Genomic DNA, 25,207 nt, shown 5'->3' on the forward strand with positions numbered 1-25,207 from the left:
TGACTTATGAATTGTTTTGATAATTTCTATTTTCTACGTTATCTCTATTCACATGAATTACGTCTATATTTATATTATTTGATACTCCCTCCTACTTGAGGCGTTTCTTTTTGGCACGGGATTTAAGAAAGTTGTGTTTAATGAGTTAAATAAAGTAAAAGAGAAGATAAAGTAAAAGAAATAATAAAATAAGTGTGATTAGATGTTTTGTTTTTAGCCAAAAAGAAAAATGACTCAAGGAACTTGAGACAACCTAAAATGGAATACGACTCAAATAACTTGAGACGGAGGGAGTATATTATAAACATTAGAGTAATATATTTATTTGATTTAATATTAAAAGGCAAAAAAAATTAGTCTAGATTAGTGGGTCTCTCGACTCGTCGACCTGCGACCCAAATTTTCACCTCATCGACCCGGTGCACCCCTTTACCCTAACAATACTAGGTTCATGCATATATATAGAGAATTGAGATTGAGAAACAGAGGAGAAAGTAGAAAAAACGTGTGCTGAGATTTTTGAAAATCAGAACAAAAGTATGAGAGATTTGAGAAACAGAGGAGAAAGTCAGAAAAAACGTGCGTTGAGATTAGAGAAAATCAGAACAAAAGTGTGATAGATAGCAGACTTTTAGGTAAGTTTTACTTTATACTTATGTTTATTCTAGTAAAAACAAATCAGCATCAAAAAGGAAAAGATTCACAAAATAAAGATTTAGGAATTACATGTATCTCGACCCAGCCGACCCAGTGCGACCCTGTATCTCAATCAACCCACCCATGTTGGGCCGGTGATGGTCTCGACCCAAGCGACCGGAACGACATTTTGACAACACTGGCTTAAAACATGCTTTTGTACTTGCATACAAAAATTGCTTTGCACCAAGTACACTAAGATATACTAGTACTAAGTTTTTGATGAGGAGAATCATGTGTCAAATTAATATTTATTGGAAACTCCAGAGAGCAAGGGTTGGGGTGTGTGGAGGCTGGGAAACAACTCATGTCCCTGGTCTGTCTGTCTATGTGTATCCCAACTGCATGTCGGTTTTTGACTTTGTTTGCCTCCATTACACTGTTTTCCAATGTGTTCGCATTAGTTGTTTATTGCCTTTCTCTACAGATTTCTTTCAAGAATTATTGCTTCTTCAAAGTGGTGCGGATAAGTAGCTAGTAGTAGTAGTAGATGCAGCTAGTACGGATTATATAAACCCAATTAAAAATATACTCATTTTTCAACAAAATAGTATGTTGTAAAATTGCAAACATTTCATTGTTAGGTTTAACTCCACCCGCTTAGTTTTGTGGATGACACTTATTAATTTGTGTTGTGTGAATCATGTCATTCTTACGGATTTTTGGGCACCTGTTGATCTGGTTTGGATACTCGCATTAAGTAATCGGATACTCGAAATAAATTTCAAGACAGATACGGGGTACTTGATTCGATTTAACTTTACAAAAAAATTTCAGGATCGTACTGTACTACTACGGTCTTTATAACGTCGTCGATTATGATTCGATAAGAAAAGGATACAAATATAGTTGGAACTGAAACTAATTACAAGTTGAGTGCAAAATTCAATATTACCAAATAAAAGGCACATAAACTTTAGTTAAGGTGTTTGGTAACTATTTGTTGCTATAACAATACTACGATGTTTGTTGTATAAACTAAGTTACCTTTTGGCCGGTGTTAATTTTCCGGCCCGCCACATTTTCTATGTTTTGATTTGTTTAATAAACCTACTAACTAGGTGGGTTAATTAAACTATATTAAAAATCCAATTATGGGTTAATTAAACTACATTAAAATTCAGTCATTAATTAACTTAAATTATCTTATTACCGTGAAAGTTTTTCACCTTTCCATTTTGATTGAGATTTAATACAGATATTTTAATACAATTACAATTCAAACTTAAATACACTACGATGTGATCATATCATAACTCATATTTATGGTGATAACCTAATAATCCTTATTTTATGGACGAAAAATATCATTTTATAGAACAGAATATCATTTTATGGAATAAAAGTATCATTTTATGCATGCTAAAAAAAATTATCAATTTATCGTGTATAAATATCATTTTTAGTAAAAATGATACTTTTGACCCATAAAATGATAGGGTTATTAGGTTATCACATAAATATGAGTTATGATATGATCGCACCCCACTACGGGGTGTGTTATATTGCTAACTCACCCCTAAATTGCTAACTACAACTAAATGATAGGCATTAGATTTTTAAATTAAAAGTAAGATCATTCAACCATTGAGTATTAATATCATGCACAAAAAATATCAATAGGGGTATTAATGTCAATTAACTACAAAATTAGTTATAACTAACTTTTAAAAGAAATCCCAAAACTTTAAATTTATATAACATATATCAAATTAAAGATAATTTTATAAGAAATCTCAAAATTTTAAATTCATATAACATGCATATGTTCCGACGTCAAAATTTGAAAAATAATTCAAAAATTTTTAATTTATTCGTATAGTAAAAATGTCAACATACTATATAAAATATGTCAATATAATACATGTAGAATGTCAATATAAGCAATGAGTTAACATTCTTAAAACATTGTGTTGACATTCTCAAAACATTGTGTTGATATTTTCGAAACACTATATTAACATTTTTATGCAAAACTCTAATTTGGAGTTTATTTTTTATCTTTTTCAATTTAATTAATAAAAACAAAAATTACACGTGGCAAATTGTAGACCACACGTTTTCTAAAATCCTATAGCCTTAAATTAGTTGTAGTTAGCAATTAAATGATGAGTTAGCAATTGATCACTCCCCTACAAACTAATATACCAAACATAGTATTTAAAAACTTATATTATTTATCTAATATACCAAAACACCAACTCATGCGTACTTACTCTCACAAAATTAAATAATTATCTCATTTACTAACTAATATGCTAAATCCCAACTCGACCATTAAACGGGCCTCAACGGTTCCCTAACATTACTCGAAATCACATTCTCTAACACAACATCAAAATGTTTTTTCTAATTAAGTTTTCACGAAATAAAAATCGAACTCAACTATTACACACCTCTGACGTTTTGAATTCCCTGGTAAGGAAACATCATTTATGAAATTGAAACTGTACATGAAATATGAAATATCCAAATTAACATGTGAGCTTTTAAGCCTTTCATTAGCAACAAAATAGTTAGTGGTCGAACCCATAATAACAAGTTAACGCATTGAAGTCTAGCAAATAAATTGAAATGCCTGAATATTACCTCTACAACAAAATTGTGAGTATTCTGCTTTCTTGCTGCTCCCCAAGAGCCCCTGCGCCCTATGTAACATTTGAACTCTAGCCCGACTTTACTTCCAAAGGGATCATCATAATCACCAAAATTAATCCACAACACCATTCACTAAAATCCAAGGGCAAAAACTTTTCAAAAAAAGAGTGAGAACTGAACCCAAAAACTTATTCCCTGGATCGCGCTATATATATTTTACACATCCTTCTCTGAAGCTACCTGCTAACTCAGAGTCAGGTGTGGGCTGGAAGGATCTAATAACCATCAAGAAGAGCCATTTAACGGAATGTTGCTGGGGAGAAACCTAACAGCACTGTGATGTTTCAACTTGGCAAGAGCATCTTGTGTCTTGCCGCGTTTTAGATCCAAATAAATTGCGGTTAGAATAGCCTGGGGACTGTTAGGTATATCAGATAAAGCCTTCAGTACAAAGTGGTGTGCCAGATCAAAATCTCCCAGCAATGCAACATTTGCAGCGAAATTCGCAGCAAAAGTTCCACGTGCTTCTTCAGGGCTGAAAAAAAGAACCTGGGGTTCATCAGGGTTTGAGACACCGTTAGAAGTAATCGCACCTCCATTTGAATCATCACTATCAATTAATTTATCTGCAGTCCAATTTTCACAGTCCTCTCGGCTATATGGAAGCTCAATGTTGTTCCCACCAGAGATATACGGTGTCAGAAGATTGGCAGCTTCCTCTGGCCGATTGAGTAGGCACAGAGCTTCAGCTGCATACATTGTCCCCAAAAAGATGTACATTCTCGAACACTCGGGAATTTTCAAAAGAGACATTGCTGTAGCTAGGGCTTTCAGGGGATTTCCTAGTGACAGCTCCACATAAGCCAAATCAGCAAATATGGCTTGCCTCATCATCTGGTTTTCTTTCATACAGATACTCTCATAGTCAACAATAGAATTGTATATTGATGAACTCTGATTGTTTCCCTTTTGTTCTTTAACTTCACCATTTGAATTAACTTGACTCAAACCAGATGGTACATCAGATTCCTTTTGATCGCCACCACCGACATTCCTGTGATTTGCACCAAAAGAAAATGTTTCTCTGGGAACATTCTGTTCAGTACTAGGAGCCGAGCTAGATCTAGAATATTTCCCCTCAGAAGAGTCCAACAAATACAGAGCATTTACAAGACACTGACAGGCAAGAGAGAGAGAAAGATCAGGTTGTTTACGGTCTCCTGACCACGAATCAACCATTCCAACATCGCACTGGCCATTTGACGGAACCCCATACCTCAAAGCAACATGTTTCCACTTACCCTTTCCAATAACATCAACTTTGATATCAAATCTGTCTGCAGAGGAATCAGGCTTTATCAGTCCTTTCTCTAGAGCCATCAGACAGCACTCAGAAATTCGCAGCCACAGAAGAGGTCTATTGTAAAAGATAATGCTGGCCTTTTGAAAACAGCGAGCAGCATGGAAAGGTCTACCACAAGCCAAGGAATGCATACCACAGTTGTACAATATCAGATGGGATTTATCCTGTGACAAATTTGAGAGTTTTGTAGGTTTTTCCTTCGGTACGAATGAGCTATTCTTCAGGGCTTTGGAGAAGAATACACCAGATGTCTGATGCTTCCCCAATTGGTAATAGATGCACCCAAGATTGTTGTAATACATGCTTGACATTCCTATCTCTGACTGGTTGCTCGATGCCATCAAAAGCTTGATTGCCTTGCGAGGATTTTTGCGGGCATATTCAAGCTGTGACTTCAAATAAAGAGCCATGGGATAATCTTTTCCGCGGGCTAAGTTCATGGCCATCTTAACTTCACGCTTAGCTGCTTTGAGGTTCCTTGTGAGAAGAAAAAGTCGAACCTTGTAAAGATGCACCTTAAGCCTTAAATCAACAACTGAAAGGGACTCCTCCCCTTGGCTTCTTGAATGATCGATTGAAGACGTAACAGCAGAAAGTCTTTGACGGCTTTGTCCACTTATTTCCAAGGAAGAGAGCAGCTGCAATGACTCATCTTCAAGTGCTTCTTCAGATAAATTCATAGATAAAGAATTTTCCAGCATATTTGCATTGACAACTGAATCTGGGTTAGAAGAATCAGGGATGGTTGAATTAGAAGGAAGTGAAGGAGACTTCGATGCTAACATAGATTGCTGCTGCACTGAGATTCCGTTCTCTGGTTGATTGGTCAAGCTATTCACACAAAAAACTCTCTCCATGTAGCTTATCACATCCTGAACAATGAATTTCAATCTAATCACATCCAAACAACACTACAGAAAAAGAGGTAGAAAATAAGTCTTTAAAAAGTTAAGCTTAACTGTTCAGTGATATCAGTGTATGAAGACAATATCATAAAAAATCAACAGTCTCATAACAAACACTTATAAATTTTCTACGAGTATGAATCTGAAGATTCCCTAGAATTCTCCATTTAACCTCCCATAACTGAGATTGTTCCATCATAGTGCTCACTGCAGATATGTATATCAGTATATCACAATGTTTTACATAATTTAATGCATGCCATGTGCATTCCTTAAAATGATTTCTAATGGTCTGGCTAGGCATGCCCGGGGCTCATGAACTGGCGAGTGGCGACAGTTGACAGTATGGTTCAAAGCCGCCAGTTCTCTTTTCATAATTAGCATGAACCTTAATCGGGCCTTGAGTAGATGGTTACAGCAGTGTGACCCATATTATTTCTTATAGTACTTTGTTTATCCATAAATTTTATATCAGGAGTTCTTTCTTAGCTGCATTTTTGTCTTTATTAGCTGCATTTTTCAAGGTGTATTATATCCAGTTCAACTTTAAGGTTGCATCAGATATGAACAAGAAAAGAAAAGGAAAAACAAGCACGTATAATTTAGAAAATAAAATTTGATGTATCAAACCACTGGAGTTTACCTACCATTATTTTTAAAACACCCATTATGTTTGGCAGGCAGCTCATGCCTAAAAACATACTTGGATCGTTATAGACAGTTGAACCACCAGTTTTGTACATTGAACCAGCGAACCAAGCCAACAACTAACTAGCTAATTGACCACAGGTTGGTTCACGACATGTTCGAGATAATCTTGAATCATGGCCATCTCTAGATCTATCACCACTGTGCTGTATGTTTTAAGATACTACTTTTTATTTATTAGTTCATGTGAAGCGATGTGATGATGTGTTTTTGGATCAGTGATAACTGAATAACTATTTTATTCATTCAATGTGGTGTGCAGCCAGCTGATATTTAATTATTGAGGCATCTGAAAACCATCATAATCAAATGCATATTTTTGTGATAGTGTTAAACAAGAGCCTCTATAAGTTCCAATTCCATATCAGATTTTGAAGGATTACTTGATGGACATGGTGGCCAAAACAACACCCATGTAGCCAACAAGCTCATAAAAGGGACAATTTCCTCCAAAAATGTTAACGAGACAGTTTAAAATATGTAATCAGTAAAAAGAAAATACTGATTATTGGCTTATTGCATTTGGGGAAAAAATCAACACCGTAGGAGGGGACTTACAGCAGATCTCGGCGCATGATGAGAAAGCAACGCAACATCCAAAAACAAAAGGCATATACGAAGGGCCGTTGCCTGCATATTACGTAGTAAATGTCATCATCAGACAAACTCCAGCATCGCTAAATGTGAATAGTGAATAGTGTGGCTGTCACCTCATCAATCGGTGCAACATTCTGATATAATGCATCCAAACACAAAAATGATTTTGCATATTCATGAAGATGATACCAAACAACAGCCTGCAATCAGATATGTGCATGAAATGTAAGTAAGTACGTGGACAAAAAGATTATCAACCTAGTTGAGGAACTGGCAATATCCTGAGGACTAAGACATACTATATTGAACATGGCCACTGAAGCGTCAAACTCTTCATTGTAGACAACTGGTGGACTAGAAAATTGAAGTGAAGCATGATTCGTGCCATTCTGGCCAGCTTTAGGTGCTCTTCCATCGTTACTAGAAAGCTCTAAGTGTTCTCCAGATGTATGAGCAAGCCGTTCCATTTGTTTCTAATTGAGGAAACATGGATCAGACATTACATACAAAATGGGTATGCACATATGCATAAATAATTAATAAAACATCACATCAAAGCAAAAGAGAGTCCTGAGATGAACTGTTCCATGCAAAACACAAGGCATTTCTCCACCCACTTAGGACCCTGTGGCATTTTCCATTGTTGCCTGAGATTGACAAATATTTTATGGAAGTGGCCAGAAGAGGTTAATCGTTATAGCAGCAAGCTATAAGATAGAACATCCGCTGCCCTGCCCCAACTCACTTCCACACATGCATATTCAAGTGATAATTTGAACAATCATTTACTTATAGTTCACACATACATATATGCTGCAGTGTATATCAATTCCTTATTTGTGTGAGCATATATCAAATTACTACCTTATAAGTTAATATAGTTTTTACAATCAAAAGATGTAACGTAACCAAATTTAAAAGTCAAGCTTTGTCATATATCCCTTTAGTGTGACGGAACTGAGGATGCATGTTATAGTCCATTTGTTCCTGATATAGCTGTATATTTTAAGTTAAAATATCTGAATGATTATGAAGGAATCATCAGTATTTATTATTGACACATTAAAGAACACAAAAAAGGAATCCAGACGTTACTAGCATGCATAATCAAATGCTATAAGGTTACTGCCAATTCTCATAACCCATTATCAATGCTATCAGTTGTGTTATCAACAGGCCATTTCATTCCATAATTAAATGGCATGAAATGGGTGTCACTTTCGATTGTCATATGATCTTTATTTTACTCATCTACGGAAATTGGGATAATTACATTATATATCATCAGAACATGCCCATACAGGCAAGCACATACATATAAATATTAAATACTACTGGACAGACCAATCCCATTCATTATAAGTGGATGTGCATGTGTGTGTTGGAGAGAGAGAGAGAGAGAGAGAGAGGCACACACAGAGTTCATTAATTGACTAAATACAAACCTGGATTTGTTGAAGCGCTTCAATAAGCTTTTTAAGATCTGAAAATCCATTTTGAAAGCTTTCGGCAATAGCTATATTATGAAGAACCTACAATGTGAAAAGGAATTACAGAAAAGAGAAAGAACACATCAGTAACAGGGTATGTAATGCACCCATCTAAAATTTAAAATGCACCCACCTAAAATTTATAATGCACCTAAAACTTAAAATTTAGACACTTGGAGATAGCAGTAAATCAATACTAACAACAGGGTATCAAGAAAAATCTATTTCCCCATCCTAGTCCGACAATCACTTCATCGAGTCAAGTTAAGCTAGAATTGAAGTGAAACCTTTCATGTCTAATTGGAGTGCTGCATTCAGAATTTCCTCTCATCTCACTTTGGTCGCGAAGGTGTTCACATTTTATGTCAGTATCAAGAATAAGAAAAAGGTCTACTGCTTGCAGTTCACTATCTGAATGATACACAGAAATCCATTCGCATAATTATTTGATTACAAACAACACCAACAGTTTGTCCCTGCTAAACAGTCCACACCCTAGTAAGCTAAAACCGACCGTGAGCCTATTTTCAGCAACCATCAAAGAGATAGTTGGATCCATTGAATTCCGAAAGCAGCAAAAATAGTGTTATCAAGCAAAGGTTATTTGTTTCATCAACTTAATCAACGACATGTTTACCAGTATTTGCAATACTCAAACAAATCAACTTGGATTCTCAGTAGCAGAAGTTGATCCTTTTCAAAAATTACCTTGGGATCGTCCGCTTTCTTCTGCGACAATTGATTCAATACTCTCAAACAATCCACAAAATTGCCAGCCTGAAAGAGCAAAGCAGCCTCCTTAGCCAACTCCGCCGCAACCGTCAGAGTGCTGTCTACCTCCACCGTCGCCGCCGCTTCCGGCGAGCCATCTCTCACGGCAAGTGGCAATGGCGAAGGTACTGAATCCATTGTAGCAAATCGACGAATGTGGGACGAAAACCGTAGCTTTGTGAAAGCCTCAAGTCGCTGTTAACTTCAATTTCACTTCCAAATCTGAAGTGGCATTCAACTCGTTCCCAAATACAATGCGTTAGCGCTGCGTATTCTAAACCCTAGCGATTCAAATACAGGCGGATGTGGTCGCAAAAGGTAGCAGCAATACATACACATATATGTGTATACGTCTCTGTAAATGTGGTGTTGCTTCGATGCGTCGATTTGGAGAGTGGGCTAGAATGAAGGAGAAATTGGGGATTGTGAAGAATGTTGAAGTGTAGAAAAACACAGCAGCATACGATGCTGTTCTCAAAACGCGCCTTTGTTGAATAAAACGCAGTGCTTCCTCCTTTTTTGTTTTTCATTATTTTCTTCTCTTTAAACAGCATTTTATTAATTTTTATAATGTACTTTAGTAACTACTAGTTTTAACCCACGCGCACTATGCGCGACTCAGAATATTTCGTACTATTATTTTGATATTATGAATGAATAAAATAAAATAAGTGACAATATCATTACATAAGATTAAAAAATGTTGGAGTATATACCAAGAGAATAAAATCTAATAAAATATTTAATATACAAATAAAATATTGGGAGACAACAATATCATCGCAAAACGATAAAAATGATAGCTCCCGTCGTCGATCGCTGAAGTTGAATCCTTTGAGGAGCAATTTTGAAATTTATCTAATGTTCATTAAAAAGATAATTCTACAATGAAAGAACATGTATTTATAGACAAAAACTTAAGGCTACCAATAATCCTAGAAACAAAAATGCATTTGTTTAGGTAATCCATAATAATTAAAATGAATATTAATTTATGATTTAAATTGGATACATTTAGTCATAGATTTGAAAAGTCAAAAAACGCATAGAAAATTCCTCATAAATCATTAAATAGAATTATTTAGTATACCATAATCACATTATAATCGGCCGTTACATATGGGGTTACATTATATTATTAATGGTATTAACTTTAATTTGGCCATAGATTTAAAAAGTCTATCAATTTTAATCTTTTCCTTCAACCATCGGCAGTTACATATTCCTACATTATTTTATAAATGACATTTACTTTAGGGAGTCATTATGTGATTTTAATAAAATGTTATGTAACATTTTATAAGCATCACCCAAAATTTCTAAATTTCAAGATATTGCCCAAAACTTATATATAATCCAAATAATGGCCAAAACTCGTCTTTTATATATGTATAGATGCATAATTCATTACCTTCAGTCCTTCACTGATCTTTGATGATTAATCACTTATTTTCTTGTTTTTATCTTTATCCACATTTTTTAATCGTCTTTTTATTCTTTTAAATACTAAAAAATAAGTTATATAGTAGTATAACACATTTGCGTTATTACTTATTTTCTTAAATCGTTTTCAGATTGATGATTAGTAGCAGTAGTTACTTTTTTTCTTTATCCACTCTTTCTCAACACCTTCTCATTCTTTTAAATACTAAATCGCGTATTCAAAAGAAAATGTCTTTTATAATGTATTTCAAAGAGTAAAAAAGTTGTTTAAAAATATGGATAAAGAAAAGGAAATAAAGAAGAAACAAAAAGGAGGAAAACCATTACAAATACTACTTTTAATTTAACTCAAGAAAAGGAAATAAAGAAGAAACAAAAACGAGGAAAACCTCGTTGAGGGAAAGAACGAGAGTTGGCACTCAAACATATTGCGCATGCACGATCAGATTAACTTTAGTCTAACAAAATATATTATTTTAAATGGGTTTTTAAATATATTTTAAGATTTTAGTCTTTTCTCAGTGTGGAAATTCTCTCTCATTTTAGTGGAGTAGTAAGTTGAGGGTTAATTATAAGTTTATATTCAAGGATTTTATGATATTTTTAAATTATTCTAACATTTGTAAAATATTAATTTTATATCTAAATTTTAAAAATTTTATTGAATTTTTCACCGAATTCAATATCTGGCGTCATATTGGTGGCAAAGCATGCCGAATTCTCAGACTCAAAGAAAAAGAATGTGCATACCTTATTTCACATAGGCCTCGGGCCTACCATATGACCAATGTGATGCTCGAAGCTTATTATGGTGATAAATTTGGTAAATGTTTGGAAATTTGACATAAAACTAATATTTTTCAGAAGTTGAGGTAAATTTCAAAATATTTTTAAAATGTTGGAATATAAACTATAATTAACAATTTCGCCTATGCCAACCTTAAATATTTTTGCACAACCACCATCGCAGCTCACCCCTACCTTTTTTTTCGATATATTCAGTAAATGTACTAAAAATAATCAAACCCTCTGCAAAAGTTGAGTAGAGAATTACAACATACCAAAGTCACTTGGAGCACTACGCACACTAAACTAAGACAATGACAACAAAAAAGCAGCTCTTGGCCTAACCTTACACTGACACAAACACCACAACCACAAGAAGCTTAGAAAGCCAACATACCCACATCAGCTGTGTACCCCTACCTCCTCCTCCTCCTCCAACGTTATAATGCATTTGGAATTTTTCATATTGAATGTGATAAAAGATGATTATGTTGTATAGCTAAAAGAGGATGATTATAACTTGTAGAAGCAATTCACTACAAATCTTAACGAAGCATCTAGAATAAATCTCTCAAATACAAAAGAAATTTTCCACCAAACTCGGCTAGAAGACAACACAAATCAACAATTATGTCCATGCATTGATAGGATAAACCTCCTATCGAACTGATCGACGTCCGTGGATCGGCAATCGATAAATGTCTGTCGCGGGCGAGTGCCCATCGAGCAAGACGGTTTTCTCACTTTGAAGAAGAGAATGAACGATAATATTGATATTTTTGATTGATTGCTCAAATGATTACAATAACTCCTAACTTAATGAATAAGAAAACAAAGATATGGAAAAGATATACAAATTCATAATTTAACTAACTAAATAATGCTCGTATCATGCACACAATCAACTTCCTTTATCACTTTCGTAGTTGCACTTTCCATTTTCCTTCAACCAAGCTTGCTAACACACATGCAATTCTAAGTGTAGATTGCGCAATTACACCATTCTTACTTCGCAATATCATGAAAGATTGATTGATGTGTGGCTTTGTTAGAATGTCATCTATTGGGTTTGACTTCTGAAAAAGGAATACGACGTTAACTCTATTTTATTGGGAAGAACTTTGTCTCGAATGAAATGCACTGCAAGTTCATCATATGTGAACGGGTTACATCATAGTAAAAATGTAAAAGTATGAACTATTTCAAGTTTTAAAAACGGATTTAACTTGGAGCAACCGATTATGTATTCTAGATTTTATTTGCAATCCGAAAATCTCATCCTTATCATGGCCGGGTCAAAGAAACTTACTACTAATATACTCCTTAATCCACAAGGGAGTAGTATCTATTTTTATCATTACTACTTAATCCACAAGGGAAATTTATGCAGTTGTTAAATAAGATAATTAAGTATGTCCATTTCCGACTACAGGAGAATAAGATACATATAATAAAAACCAATATTTCCTTGAAGTTGTTTAAAGAGTGATACATATAATTAGTATTTGAACATAAGAATCAAGATATATATAACCAATTCTTTGAAGTTGTTTAAAAGAGTGATACATATAATTAGTATTTGAACATAAGAATCAAGATATATATAACCAATTCTTTGAAGTTGTTTAAAAGAGTGAATCCTACAAGCTCAATTAAGTTTGACACATTTACGCGTAGTATATTTCTTATGAACCAAGGAAAATCAAAATTTGTAAAGTAGGACTATAGGAGTATACTAACGTTAACGTACAAGAAATATTAAGATACAAACACGCCTTTCTTATGACAATGCAACACGCGTATACAAATCATCATATTGATCGCACAATTTCTCTAAATAAAAGCTTGATGTAAAGATGTTGAATTTTTTCATAATATTCACTGTCTTGCGTGTATTTATATCAATCATTTTCCAGTTGCCTATTTTTTTTATCTTAGAAGCCTACTGCTTTTTGTTGCGTGCGTGTGTTGGCAAATGGTAGAATGATTTATACTAATTATTAATTTAGTTGATTTAACCACCAATTACATCCCCTATCTCCAATGTAAAAAAGGTAGTACTACTTACTACATAATATTGATAACAAGATAATTTCATCTTTTCACATCTTATCTATAACACGATTTCAAACACTATATCATGTACCAAGCATCAACACAAAAATATATACTATTACCTTGTCATTAATTTTTTGGCCCGTGTTTACTATCAGAAGTTACATATCTTATTATACCTCAACCGACCTATCAAACAAATTAACAACCATGGCTCGATTTTGTTTCATTGACTTCCAAATTTACTTTCCATATTAGTACAAATGATTGTTTTCAATGACTTCCAAATGATTGTTTTCAATGACTCCCTAGTGTACCACCCATGTAATGCACATACATTCTATTTGTTTTATTTTTTAGTATAAACGAATTACTGTGATGAGTAATAGTTTTTCTATTAATAGATATGCATAGCATCAATTTAAGTACACATAGCTAAAAAAATTATAAATTTGAAAAATTATCAAATGCAAAGATGCATGTTTTAATATTACCTCCATTCAAATTAGGAATTTATGTTTTTCAAAAATATTATGCACTTTATTAACAGTAAATTAATAGCATCCAAAGTTTTGGAAAAGAGAGATACTATTACCTAACATAGATTGCACGAATGATGGGAGGTAGGCCTGTCAAATAGGATACCCGCGGATATCTGATCCGAAATTTTCGGATACCCGATCCCGAAATTCCTAAAATCCAATACCCGATACCCGACCCAAATTTGATTTCGGGTACCCGGATACCCGACTCGGGTATCCAGTCCCGAAAAATCGGTATCCAGTCCCAATTGTGATTTTGATTTTTTTTTTTTTTGAAAATTAACTACAAAATTTTAGAATTTATTTAATATTATTTAATTCAAAGTTAATACAAAGTTGAAGTACTAATATTCAAGTAAAAATAACTACAAACTTTTAGAAATACAAAATTCTTATAATAGCTCGAAATTAAGAGAAAATAACTAGTATAAACTTTTAGGAATACAAAATTCTTGTAGTAGTTCGAATTTAAAAGAAAATAACTACAAACTTTGAAAAATACAAAATTCATAAGCTATACATATTAGCATCTTTCATCCATCCACAATAAGTCAATAACCATCAAAATTCATAAGTTCAAACATTCATCCTTTATAAATATCACAATTCAATAATTCAATTCATAAGAATCAAGATCTAACAATAATATCATCTAAAAATTCAAAATTATAAATATCACAAGTCAATAAAATTTAAAAAATTAAATTACATATCTTATATGCTAACTATTAAGTATTAATTAAATTATAGTTAAGAAATTAAATTATATATAATTATAATAAAAATATAATTTATTAATTTTAGAAAATAAATCGGATAAATCGGTTAATTCGGGTATACCCGATCGGATATCGGATAATCCGATACCCGATAATCCAAAATTCTCATTACCCGATCCCGATCCGATACCCGAAAAATCGGGTTTTGGGTATCCAATTATCCGACTTTTTCGGGTTTGGATATTGGGTATCCAATACCCGATATCCATTTTGACAGGCCTAATGGGAGGGTTGAAAGTGCATGCCATAATAGAATGTAATTGTTGAGATCAACTCACTATTAACTAATGATATGGTATCTAGTGACCTTTGAAATTATCTCGACTCAATTCTTCATGGTTCATAAGTGCATATAGGGCTGTCAAATCGGGTATCCGCGGATACCCGAACCCGAAAAACCCAATATCACATACCCGATACCCGATCCGAAATTCTAATTGGATACCCGATCGGGTATCCAGTCCCGAAAAATCGGGTATCCAGTCCCGATTTTAATGTACTAGGATTGCTTATTGTTTGAGAGATTCATCTGCTCAAGTTTAGTTTGATTATTGGATGAGAGTTGGTGTTCTCCGACTGTTACTAGAGAGCATAATATTTTGCAGTTCAAAAAGGTTAAGCTGAGGCAGGTAGATTGAGGTATTAGGAATGCTGTCATTGAAGAAGTTTTCTCCCAGCTTGACTCTCACAAAGCTCATACACACTGCCTAAATCATGTGGAATGGAGCCAAAAAGAAATTCTTCTAAGAAATAAGGATCCTGAACTGCCCAGATTCACACAATCAGGCTGAGAGGGAGAGGGGGGAGGCACTGCTACACTGCAATGGGCGGCGACAGCGTCAGGGAAACGGCAGTGGACAGAGAGAACGCCGAGAGGTAGAGGGAGAGTGAGAGGGGCAATGCGTAAATAATTTTAGTCAGCTTGGGTTTGGAGAATTGGAACCGCTGAACTCGATTCATATGTCATTTAATTGAATAAATACATTATAAAATTAAAAATATATATAAAAAATTAAAAAAATCGGGTAATTCGGGTATACCCGATCGGGTATCGGGTTACCCGATACCCGATAATCCTTAAATCTTATACCCGAACCCGATCCCGATACTCGAAAAATCGGATATCGGGTATCCAATTACCCGATTTTTCGGGTTTGGATATTGGGTATCCAATACCCGATATCCATTTTGACAGCCCTAAGTGCATATATGCTTGCAACAACAAATATGTAAGAAGAAGATCAAACTAATATGTGTAAGAAGAAGAACTCAAAATCAAAATTGATTTGTCAAAAAAAAGAAGATAAAACTCATAAAAAGGGGAAAAAGAAGAGGAAAAGGGGCTAGTGCCAAGATTCAACAAAGAATATCCCATTAATTAAAGTAATATATTAGTGATTAGGAGTATATTAATGTAATTAATAGCAAGATTCACCACATGCATGTATGTCTTTTGTCCCTTGATTAGGAAATCGACTTGGACGATTTAGACTGGAAGGTATCAATATAATAGTGGCAATACTATGATTGAAACACTCCAAAATTTGCACCTACATGATTGATTGGATTATCATTCCATTGGAAATATGATGTCATTATTTGCAAGTAACGAAAAATATCAGCTGATCTGGTGTTTGTTGTATGATAATGATAGTAACAATGATATGTGTTTATTGTATGATTGATAGTTGATATGGACAATATCACTTTTGAATTAAACAACTCACTTCCATTTCGATCCATCGATATGATGGGGAAAATTATAAATACATAAAATTATACATTACAAGGACAAATTTCAAAATTTGGAAATCAGATGTGGACGAGTTTGTGTGCGACCAAATATACCCAATTAATATCGACGTGTTATTAGATATAATTTGCGATCGAACTATACTTATATCATTATAAAAATAGTATTATATTCACATAAAAATGAGATAAGTAACACTAAAGAAATGTAGGTTTCGATCAATAAAACTTCAACACTAGAATTTTAATATCAAGTTACATGATTGAGATTTGAACATCACAAAAAATGGTGTCAGAGAAACATTGGGTGAGATGCGACAAATGTACACCTTCAGTTCCACGTAAATATTTAATTTTGACTAATGTAGATAAATCTTCCACGTCAACTCAATCATTAATGTTATTAATTCCACACAAAAAAATCATGAGATATTATTGGTCATAAGTTAGTTTACAATTTTTAAAGTTTCTAACATTTGTAAAAAATATCAAAATTTGCCAAAAATTTATGACTTTCAAGACCAATATCCCAAAAATAATTTAGAACGAAGATACCAAAATTGCTCCAAGAAAACAATAAAAAATGTTTTACGATAAGAACTCGTGATTCCTCAAGCAATTTTGGTGTAGTCTTCATTATATCCTACTTAGCTGAAAAATAATTTTTTTATCGATTTACTTAATTTAACGATTGAAATTGTGTATCTGCAAACATTATAATGATTACATAGAAAAAAAAAGTCCAACTTTTCGTCTCAATTTTGGAAAATAAGTTTAACCATGAAATAAGCAAATGAGTTAGAAAAGCTAATTAGCTTTAGGTAGGCTCAAACTGTGAATATAGAAGAAATCGCCGGATGCATGATATACAAGATTTTTTAAAAGAAAATTGTATCTATGTGTTTGCATAATAGTAGTAATAGTTAACGTCCGATACACACAGTGAGTCTATTGTAAATATTATAACGATATCTTCAAAAGGTATTGTATTTATTATCAAATTAAAAATAATAATATAAAGAAAATTAGATCTAAGTGATAAAGCTGAAAATTGACCAATAAAGTTAGAGAATATACTAGACTAATAATTATCTAATTATTTGATGTTATCCGATAGAATGATAATTATGGAATTAGCTAGAATGTCATGTTTTTAATTCTAGAAGAATCTTAATTACAAGGATAAGCTATTCATATAATTTTATTTATTAGAAAAGAAAATTATGATCATGACTGATCGATGTAATAGTCTATTAGTCTGCATAATTAATAATTAAGTATTACTATAATGCTTCACCAATTTGATTTCATAATTATAATTTGTTGCCACAATAAAATAACTTAATTAAAGTCTTCAACTCCAAAAGCATGTGGGAAATTTTGCTACCCAACATAAATTATATGGTTTCGACCTGGAAATATCTATACACTCTTATTTAAAATTTTGTATACCCCCCCCCCAAAAAAAAAAATCATATTTAAATATTCAAAAACAAAATTCGGATCACACACAAAATATCATCTCGATTCGATACAAATTGATTATTCTTTATTCAAAACAAGGAGAATACCTTGGGACTTTACACGCCGCATGAATGTAACAAGTTGATATTATTCAATAGTCTTGATACATGAATTAAATAATAGTCAATATTTGGAGTTAGTTTTACGTACCATGAACCTACAAATTAATATACTTATCTTAATTTGACCAATTTTGTAAAATATTCAAATGGCGGTGAAAAAACTTTCCACTTGCCCACACCTAATTCACCTCTGCCACCTACATTTGATAACTCAATTTTGTTTTGGATTGTAACATTCCCCAATTTTGAACTAATTTTATTCCAAACAAATGCGTCCTAATCAAATGTCGATTAATATCTACGTGGATAATCGCTACGTGGATTTGGCTCGGACCGCAAGTCCACGTGGAGACACACAATCAGCATTAATTTATATCAATAATTGTAATGAAAATGATGTCACCATTGTATGTGTAACACGTGTCCCATGTTAATCTTATTGATTTAAATTATGGTACACATCGAGTTGGCCTAGATTTCTCTAGATTATTTTATTCAAGCTTAGTACTTAATTAACAACCACATAGATATTTTTAACGCAGGGTCGAATGGAAACTAATAGGGTTCTTAGTAATTAAATTAAAATATTCTATAATGACACGTTGATTATATATGATCATTCCTTGAAAGAAGTTCTTCATGTACGCAGATAAGTGATTAAGCACTAATTGTAAGTGTCATACGTGATAATAAAAGTTGGTGAAATAGATCTCACAAATTCCTTAAAAATCAACATGAATACTAATATGATCGAAATTTATTAAAAATATATCCGTATATGACATAAACCCATGCTATAGCATGCCATTATGTAATAAAAAATCCAAATAAAAAATAAAGATTCCTTGGGATACTATTCCTCATGTATCCACATGGAATGTCGGACTAGTCAATTGAAAGTTAAAACTTATCCTATTATCAAAAGGTGTTCATCACACAATCTATTAGTGTGTATGCTACGAGATAAATACACAATTAGCATCATATTCTTCGAAATTTCAATATACCAAAATTCAAGTAGTCATAGTAACACTAAAGATCACATTTTTGTTAATGCTATAGCAACACTTCAAATAAGAATAATTAACACCAAAATTATATTAATAATAGTATTTGAAAACGTTATTGAAAAAATTATAATAAAAATAACTAACACCAAAATTATATTAATAATAGTATTTGAAAACGTTATTGAAAAAATTATAAAGTTTAGTCAAATTCTATTCAATTCTGTAACTTTTAAATATAGTCAATTAATTATAACTATAACTTTGGCATTTTTTCAATTAACCTATTTATTTGTATTTGAAGGAAATTTTTTATGTTGTTAAATCCGAAACTTATACATATATTTTTTTTATCACTCACGAAAGCCATTTATTTTAATATAAATAAGATTAGGCTAAAATATTTTGACATTGATTTAACATGAGAAACTAAACCTCATTGTGGAATTTTTGATGAATATACACTAATTTTCAGACTTAGATTTAGATTTCGATTACATTAATTGTTGTGCCTTTTTTGCTTAACTTGAAAACAGAATAACCGACCCCAAAATGGACCGGAATTTTAGACCTGCAGCACCCATTCCCCAGAAAAACAAAAAAAATCTGCATGACAGCAATTTTTTATTCCAATTTAAAACATTTTTCCTAAGTCTGGAAATTCAACTTGTCACGAAAAGCCAACTAGGTCGTTAGAATAATAGTCCGTCACGGCGTGGATCCGACGTGGCGTGACGATCTACCATTGAGACGTCGACCCGATCGAGGAAGCTCCCTCCTTTCCCACCGTCCGATTTCCTTCCACCAATCCCCATCGAGATACCTCTGCATTAGAGAGAGAGGCGCGCTCACAACACCACCACCAACAGCCAATAATGGTGGTTTCTTCTCTCTCAATCCCAATTCCCAATTCCAGAATACCGGTAAAACCTATAAATACCCCTTCTTCTTCAACACCATTGCACCATTCGCTTCTTCTCTCACACGCTTACTTCACACGAAAAATACATCTCCGCTCAACCTCCCATCATCGTCTTCCTCACGCAATCGCGTTCTCGCTTACCGAGTACGTCTCCTTCCCCTTCAATTTCCGTGCTGCAGTGTTTGAATTACTTGTATTTTGTCTTACATTTTGAGCTGAATTTGCTTCAGGGGACTGAGTTAGGGCGCAAATCCAGCGAGGAGCCAGCGATGACGATCAAGCCAGCAGTCCGGATCGCCGAGAGGAAGCTCGTGGTGAAGGATCGGACGATTCTCACGAACGTGCCGGAGAATGTGATCGCCACCTCCGGCGCGGCGGCGGGGGCGGCGGATGGGGTGTTTCTAGGGGCGGCTTTCGACCAGGATCAGTGCAGCCACTCCGTCTCCCTCGGAACCCTACGCGACGTCCGCTTCTTAGCCTGCTTCCGGTTCAAGCTGTGGTGGATGGCTCAGAAAATGGGGACAAGGGGCGCGACATCCCCTTGGAGACGCAATTCCTCCTCCTCGAGACCAAAGAGGGCTCGCATTTGGAGTCCGACGACGCCGGCAACGACAACAAAATCGTCTACACTGTGTTCCTCCCCTTGATTGAAGGAAAATTCAAGGCCTGCCTGCAGGGGAACGCCGCCGATGAGCTCGAATTGTGCCTCGAGAGCGGCGATTCCGACACCGTGGGGTCCACCTTCACTCACTCCGTCTACATCGGCTGCGGCACCGATCCGTTCGCCACGATCGAGGATGCCATCAAGGCGGTCAAGCTCCACCTCGGGACCTTCCGGTTGCGGCACGAGAAGAAGCTTCCCGGAATCGTGGACTGCTTCGGGTGGTGCACCTGGGATGCATTCTACCAAGAGGTTACGCAGGAGGGGGTGGAGGCTGGTCTCGAGAGCCTCGAGGCCGGTGGAACCCCTCCCAAGTTCGTCATCATCGACGATGGATGGCAATCGGTGGGGTCCGACAAGAAAGAAGATGAAAAGGAAGAGCAGGGGCTGCTGAGGCTGACTGGGATCAAGGAGAATGAAAAGTTCAAGAAGAAGGAGGATCCTTCGATGGGGATCAAGAACATCGTCAACATCGCAAAGGAGAAGCACGGGCTCAAGTATGTGTATGTGTGGCACGCCATCACCGGGTACTGGGGCGGGGTGAGGCCCGGGGTGGAGGAGATGAAAGAGTACGGATCAGCTATGCAGTATCCCAAGCTGTCAAAGGGGTTCTTGCGAACGAGCCGGGGTGGAAAACCGATGCTATCGCTTTGCAGGGATTGGGATTGGTGAACCCTAAGAATGTGTACAAGTTCTACAATGAGCTCCATAGTTACTTGGCTGCTGCCGGCATAGACGGCGTCAAGGTCGATGTGCAGTGCATTTTGGAGACGCTCGGTGCTGGCCTCGGAGGCAGGGTCGAGCTCACAAGGCAGTATCAAAATGCTCTTGATGCCTCTGTTGCCAGGAACTTCCCTGATAATGGAATCATTGCCTGTATGAGCCACAACCTCGAATCTCTTTACTGGTATGTGTTAGTATTTCCAAATTCATATTTAATTAATTGTATTGATTCTTGAATGTTAACTAATGGTGTGTTTTGGATGCAGCTCGAAGCAGACTGGTATAGTGAGAGCTTGGACGATTTCTACCCGCGTGATCCGGTGTCGCACACCATCCACATTGCAGCTGTGGCATACAACAGTGTGTTTTTGGGAGAGATAATGCTGCCTGATTGGGACATGTTCCACTCTCTGCATCCGGCAGCCGAGTACCATGGTTCGGCCAGGGCAATCAGTGGTGGACCTGTCTATGTCAGTGATGCGCCGGGAAACACAACTTCGAGCTTCTTAGGAAGCTTGTCTTGCCTGATGGCTCCATCCTCCGCCCTCGCCTCCTGGTCGCCCCACCAAGGATTGCCTCTTTTCAGATCCTTCTCGTGATGGTGTTAGGTCAGTAGTCTGAAATTTTTTATATAGTGTGAAAGAAACTTGAGAATGTATGATTTACTGATGGATTGTTGTTGTGGTGGTGCAGCCTGCTAAAGATATGGAACATTAACAAGCACACTGGGGTTCTAGGCGTGTACAACTGCCAAGGTGCGGCGTGGAACAGTATTGAGAGGAAGAACACCCACCACCAGACCAAACCGAGGCGATCACCGGCTATGTGCGGGGCCGGGACGTCCACTTCATCTCTGATGTGGCGCCTGACTCCAACTGGGATGGCCACGTGGCCCTCTACTCCCACAGGGTCGGAGAAGTCATCGTCCTTCCTTACAACGTGGCAATGCCTGTCTCCCTTAAGGTCCTTGAGCATGAGGTGTACACCGTGACACCAATCAAGAGTCTAGCGCCAGGGTTCAGCTTTGCCCCGTTCGGCCTCATCGACATGTTCAATGGAGGCGGAGCTATAGAAGGGCTGAACTATGAAGTGAAGGCCGGGGCAGAGCTCTCGGATTTGGGGAATGGATATCAATCGGAAGAAAGCATTGTGGGTGCCGAGAGAGCCGAGAACTTAAGCTCGGAAGCCGTTGCAGTTGTCTCCATTGAATCCAAGGGATGTGGGCAGTTTGGTGCTTACTCTTCGACTAAGCCAAGAAAATGCAAGGTGGGGTCTGAGGTCGTTGACTTTGAATATGACTCAGCATCCGGCCTCTAGTTGTCTTATCAAAGGCTAGTTTCTCTGTTATTCTTTCTTTTTTAACTATATGGTTGTCATTATAGGCTCTTGGTGAAGGAGCCTTGAAACAATCATAAAATCTTGAAATACCTAGATAGCTTAAAAGTGGTCCTAATGTCTGTATCTTTCATGACCAGTTATATTTTGTTATTAGTTCAATGCTATTCTTTTTTGGCACATTTCCTTAATGAAGATTGAAATATTTATTTCCTGGGCTATGAAATTATATCTCTATCCTGTAAATGGTTACATTAGTAGGACTAATACCCCACCCATTTATATTCTGTTCATTTTCACAAAATATCATGGATTATACATTCCTGATTTCCTTTGTCTGAAAAGTTTATTTCTACATAAGCTTTTGACATAATTGGCATGTATTATTTGACATTTGTTCAATATAACTGGCCTTGTCTGAATGTAATATGCATTAATAGCTGCATTTACAGTCTAGTTTAATGGAATAATAAGTAAGCAATATCCGAAAATTATATTGTCCATGTTGAACTTGAAAATATGAAATTATTGTAAGTATTGATCATGCATTGCAGCATGGAAGCTTCACTATTATCAATGGGTGATGCAGCTCTTTGAACAATATAATATGAGTGAAGCTGCCTGCCAATTCGCCCTGGCTGCACTTGAGCAAGTTGACGAATCTCTTGGCACTGTGAGTAGCACCTCTGATGAGAACCTTGGGGAATCAGTGACTAGTGTAAAGGGCAGACTTTGGGCGAATGTCTTTAAATTCACGTTGGATCTCGATAACTACCACGATGCATATTGTGCAATAATTTCAAATCCAGATGAGGAAAGCAAGATCATCTGTTTGAGGCGTTTCATTATAGTTCTATATGAGCGTGGTGCTGTGAAGGTTTTCAGGCTATTTCTTATCTCTCCCTCCATTTTTCCCACTCTCTTCTTGGTTGACTACCTTCTTTCCATGCATAAATCACTTAATTGTTATTGAAGCAATCTAGCTTTAAAGCTGAACCAAACAATGGACAGAATAAAATCTAGTATGGTATACTGAACCAAAAAACTTGTAGTTTGCATGATACTGAGAATTTTTATTGTAATGGAGCTAAGGTTGCAATGTTTCTTATGTTATCTCTCCTTTTCATCTCTTTTCTTTCTTTCTATCTTATTTTGAGTGAGTGAAGAATTTGGGTCGCTTCTTAATCTACACAAAGACTACTAAGAATTTAAAAAAATTACTCCGGTGTATATTCCTTATTGGAAATTCCTTAATCGTCCTATTGCAATGGCTAAGAAAGCAAACTTTCCTCCAATTCTCTGCAGAAATCATCAGGGTCTTCCGAGTCCTCATCATCCTCCTGCGTTGCAAGGTTGTCGCAAGCTTCTTTCCGTTTCTTGTTGTTTCCTCCCTCTTCCTGCTGGGGAGCACTGAACCCCGTTTGTCGATACAATGTCTCCTTTTGGGAATTCCAATCAGCAGCAGTCTGCTCAACCACATCGCCTATCAATCTCTGGTTTTCTGCAATGTGCTTTATGTTTTCCACATCAACCACTTGGCTAGCCTCTTCAACAGGACAAAGATATTACAACTCGTATTACAAGGTGGGAAACGAGATATGCATTCAGGAAAGCAGTTGATATCACATGTTGTAATCTAATTCTCTGGAGACGTGTGGATGCAAGTCAATAAGGCGGGACAAATGGAATCTTGGGAACATATTAAAAGTACCTTTGATGGCAAGCTCCTTAGCGGCTGCATACTCGGACGATCTTTTCTTGAACAGATCAACGTCAAGCTCAGTGCCCTAGTGGAAAGATTTAAACACAGAGAGTAATCATAAGAGAGAGAGTTTAGTTAATTATGCAAATATAAAGGTAAGTGGAGAACTCACCAAGTCCATGTGGATGAAGTGCTCGAGCCGGGAGTTAGCAAATAACCTAATGAGTAAAAATTGCACCCTTCAGGTAAGCCAACCAAGTGGTGAATTACTGGTGATAGAAGAAAACACAGAAGCTTACATCTTATATGCTGCTTGAATACGGGCATTATGTTCACCCGTTACTTCATTAACTCTTTCTGCTGGAGAGCCTTCGTCTACACCTACAAATCCGAAAAGAAACATGTTCCTCTCCAGCATACCCTTCACTAGGGCAGCAACTACATTCACACCAACAGCTTTTGCTTCAATTACAAGATTCTTGAGCTGTTTCAACTCTCCTATCAAAGAAAATTAAGGTAAGGGGGCTTGCTTGGAAGAGAACACAATAGGACTTCGTTGCTGCTCAAATTATAAAGGTCCGGGGAATAAGAATTCAGAAGTTTTCATCTATTATCTTCCCCACAGAGTATATGATAACAAAGTATTCCAAAACAACATAAAGCTCACATAATTCGGAAATGCAAAATGTCTAGTCCTAGTTAAAATGAAACCAACTACAAGCCCTCTCTTTTTCTCATGGACAGTGTCAGTCTTTAGACAATGAATAAAGACTAGTAGGAAGTCAT

General features: G+C 35.8%; 2 protein-coding genes and 1 pseudogene across 4 annotated transcripts; 1 reads left to right on the plus strand and 2 right to left on the minus strand.

Moving 5' to 3' along the window:
* Positions 1–3,162: 3,162 nt before the first annotated feature.
* Positions 3,163–9,581, minus strand: LOC125190125 (CCR4-NOT transcription complex subunit 10-like). 2 transcript variants are annotated; one of them, XM_048087328.1, is made up of 6 exons: positions 9,066–9,581; positions 8,313–8,399; positions 7,167–7,340; positions 6,981–7,067; positions 6,829–6,900; positions 3,163–5,529 (listed from the first exon to the last, which is right to left on the minus strand). In XM_048087328.1, the coding sequence occupies exons 1-6, from the start codon at positions 9,264–9,266 to the stop codon at positions 3,580–3,582; spliced, it is 2,571 nt and encodes an 856-aa protein (XP_047943285.1). In that variant the 5' UTR covers positions 9,267–9,581; the 3' UTR covers positions 3,163–3,579. The 2 variants fall into 2 exon arrangements, with proteins under 2 accessions (XP_047943285.1, XP_047943284.1); XM_048087327.1 differs by having other exon boundaries at positions 3,163–5,568.
* Positions 9,582–20,023: 10,442 nt separating this feature from the next.
* Positions 20,024–22,701, plus strand: LOC125189019 (annotated as a pseudogene).
* A 1,181-nt stretch (positions 22,702–23,882) lies between these two features.
* Positions 23,883–24,992, minus strand: LOC125190489. 2 transcript variants are annotated; one of them, XM_048087813.1, is made up of 4 exons: positions 24,721–24,992; positions 24,594–24,639; positions 24,431–24,506; positions 23,883–24,220 (listed from the first exon to the last, which is right to left on the minus strand). In XM_048087813.1, the coding sequence occupies exons 1-4, from the start codon at positions 24,837–24,839 to the stop codon at positions 23,991–23,993; spliced, it is 471 nt and encodes a 156-aa protein (XP_047943770.1). In that variant the 5' UTR covers positions 24,840–24,992; the 3' UTR covers positions 23,883–23,990. The 2 variants fall into 2 exon arrangements, with proteins under 2 accessions (XP_047943770.1, XP_047943769.1); XM_048087812.1 differs by having other exon boundaries at positions 23,883–24,265; positions 24,721–24,954.
* Between the last annotated feature and the right edge of the window lie 215 nt (positions 24,993–25,207).

The sequence above is a fragment of the Salvia hispanica genome, chromosome 5 (assembly GCF_023119035.1).
Source record: "Salvia hispanica cultivar TCC Black 2014 chromosome 5, UniMelb_Shisp_WGS_1.0, whole genome shotgun sequence".
Lineage (NCBI taxonomy): Eukaryota > Viridiplantae > Streptophyta > Magnoliopsida > Lamiales > Lamiaceae > Salvia > Salvia hispanica.

Coding starts and splice junctions, on each gene's coding strand:
- LOC125190125 (XM_048087327.1), bottom strand. CDS start 9,266: ATGGATTCAGTACCTTCGCCATTGCCACTTGCCGTGAGAGATGGCTCG. Junction 8,400..9,065: donor AGAAAGCGGACGATCCCAAG/GTAATTTTTGAA, acceptor TTCACATTGTAG/GTTCTTCATAATATAGCTAT. Junction 6,901..6,980: donor ATGTTGCACCGATTGATGAG/GTGACAGCCACA, acceptor CGTAATATGCAG/GCAACGGCCCTTCGTATATG.
- LOC125190489 (XM_048087812.1), bottom strand. CDS start 24,839: ATGCTGGAGAGGAACATGTTTCTTTTCGGATTTGTAGGTGTAGACGAA. Junction 24,507..24,593: donor ACTTCATCCACATGGACTTG/GTGAGTTCTCCA, acceptor TCTTTCCACTAG/GGCACTGAGCTTGACGTTGA. Junction 24,266..24,430: donor TAAGGAGCTTGCCATCAAAG/GTACTTTTAATA, acceptor GTCCTGTTGAAG/AGGCTAGCCAAGTGGTTGAT.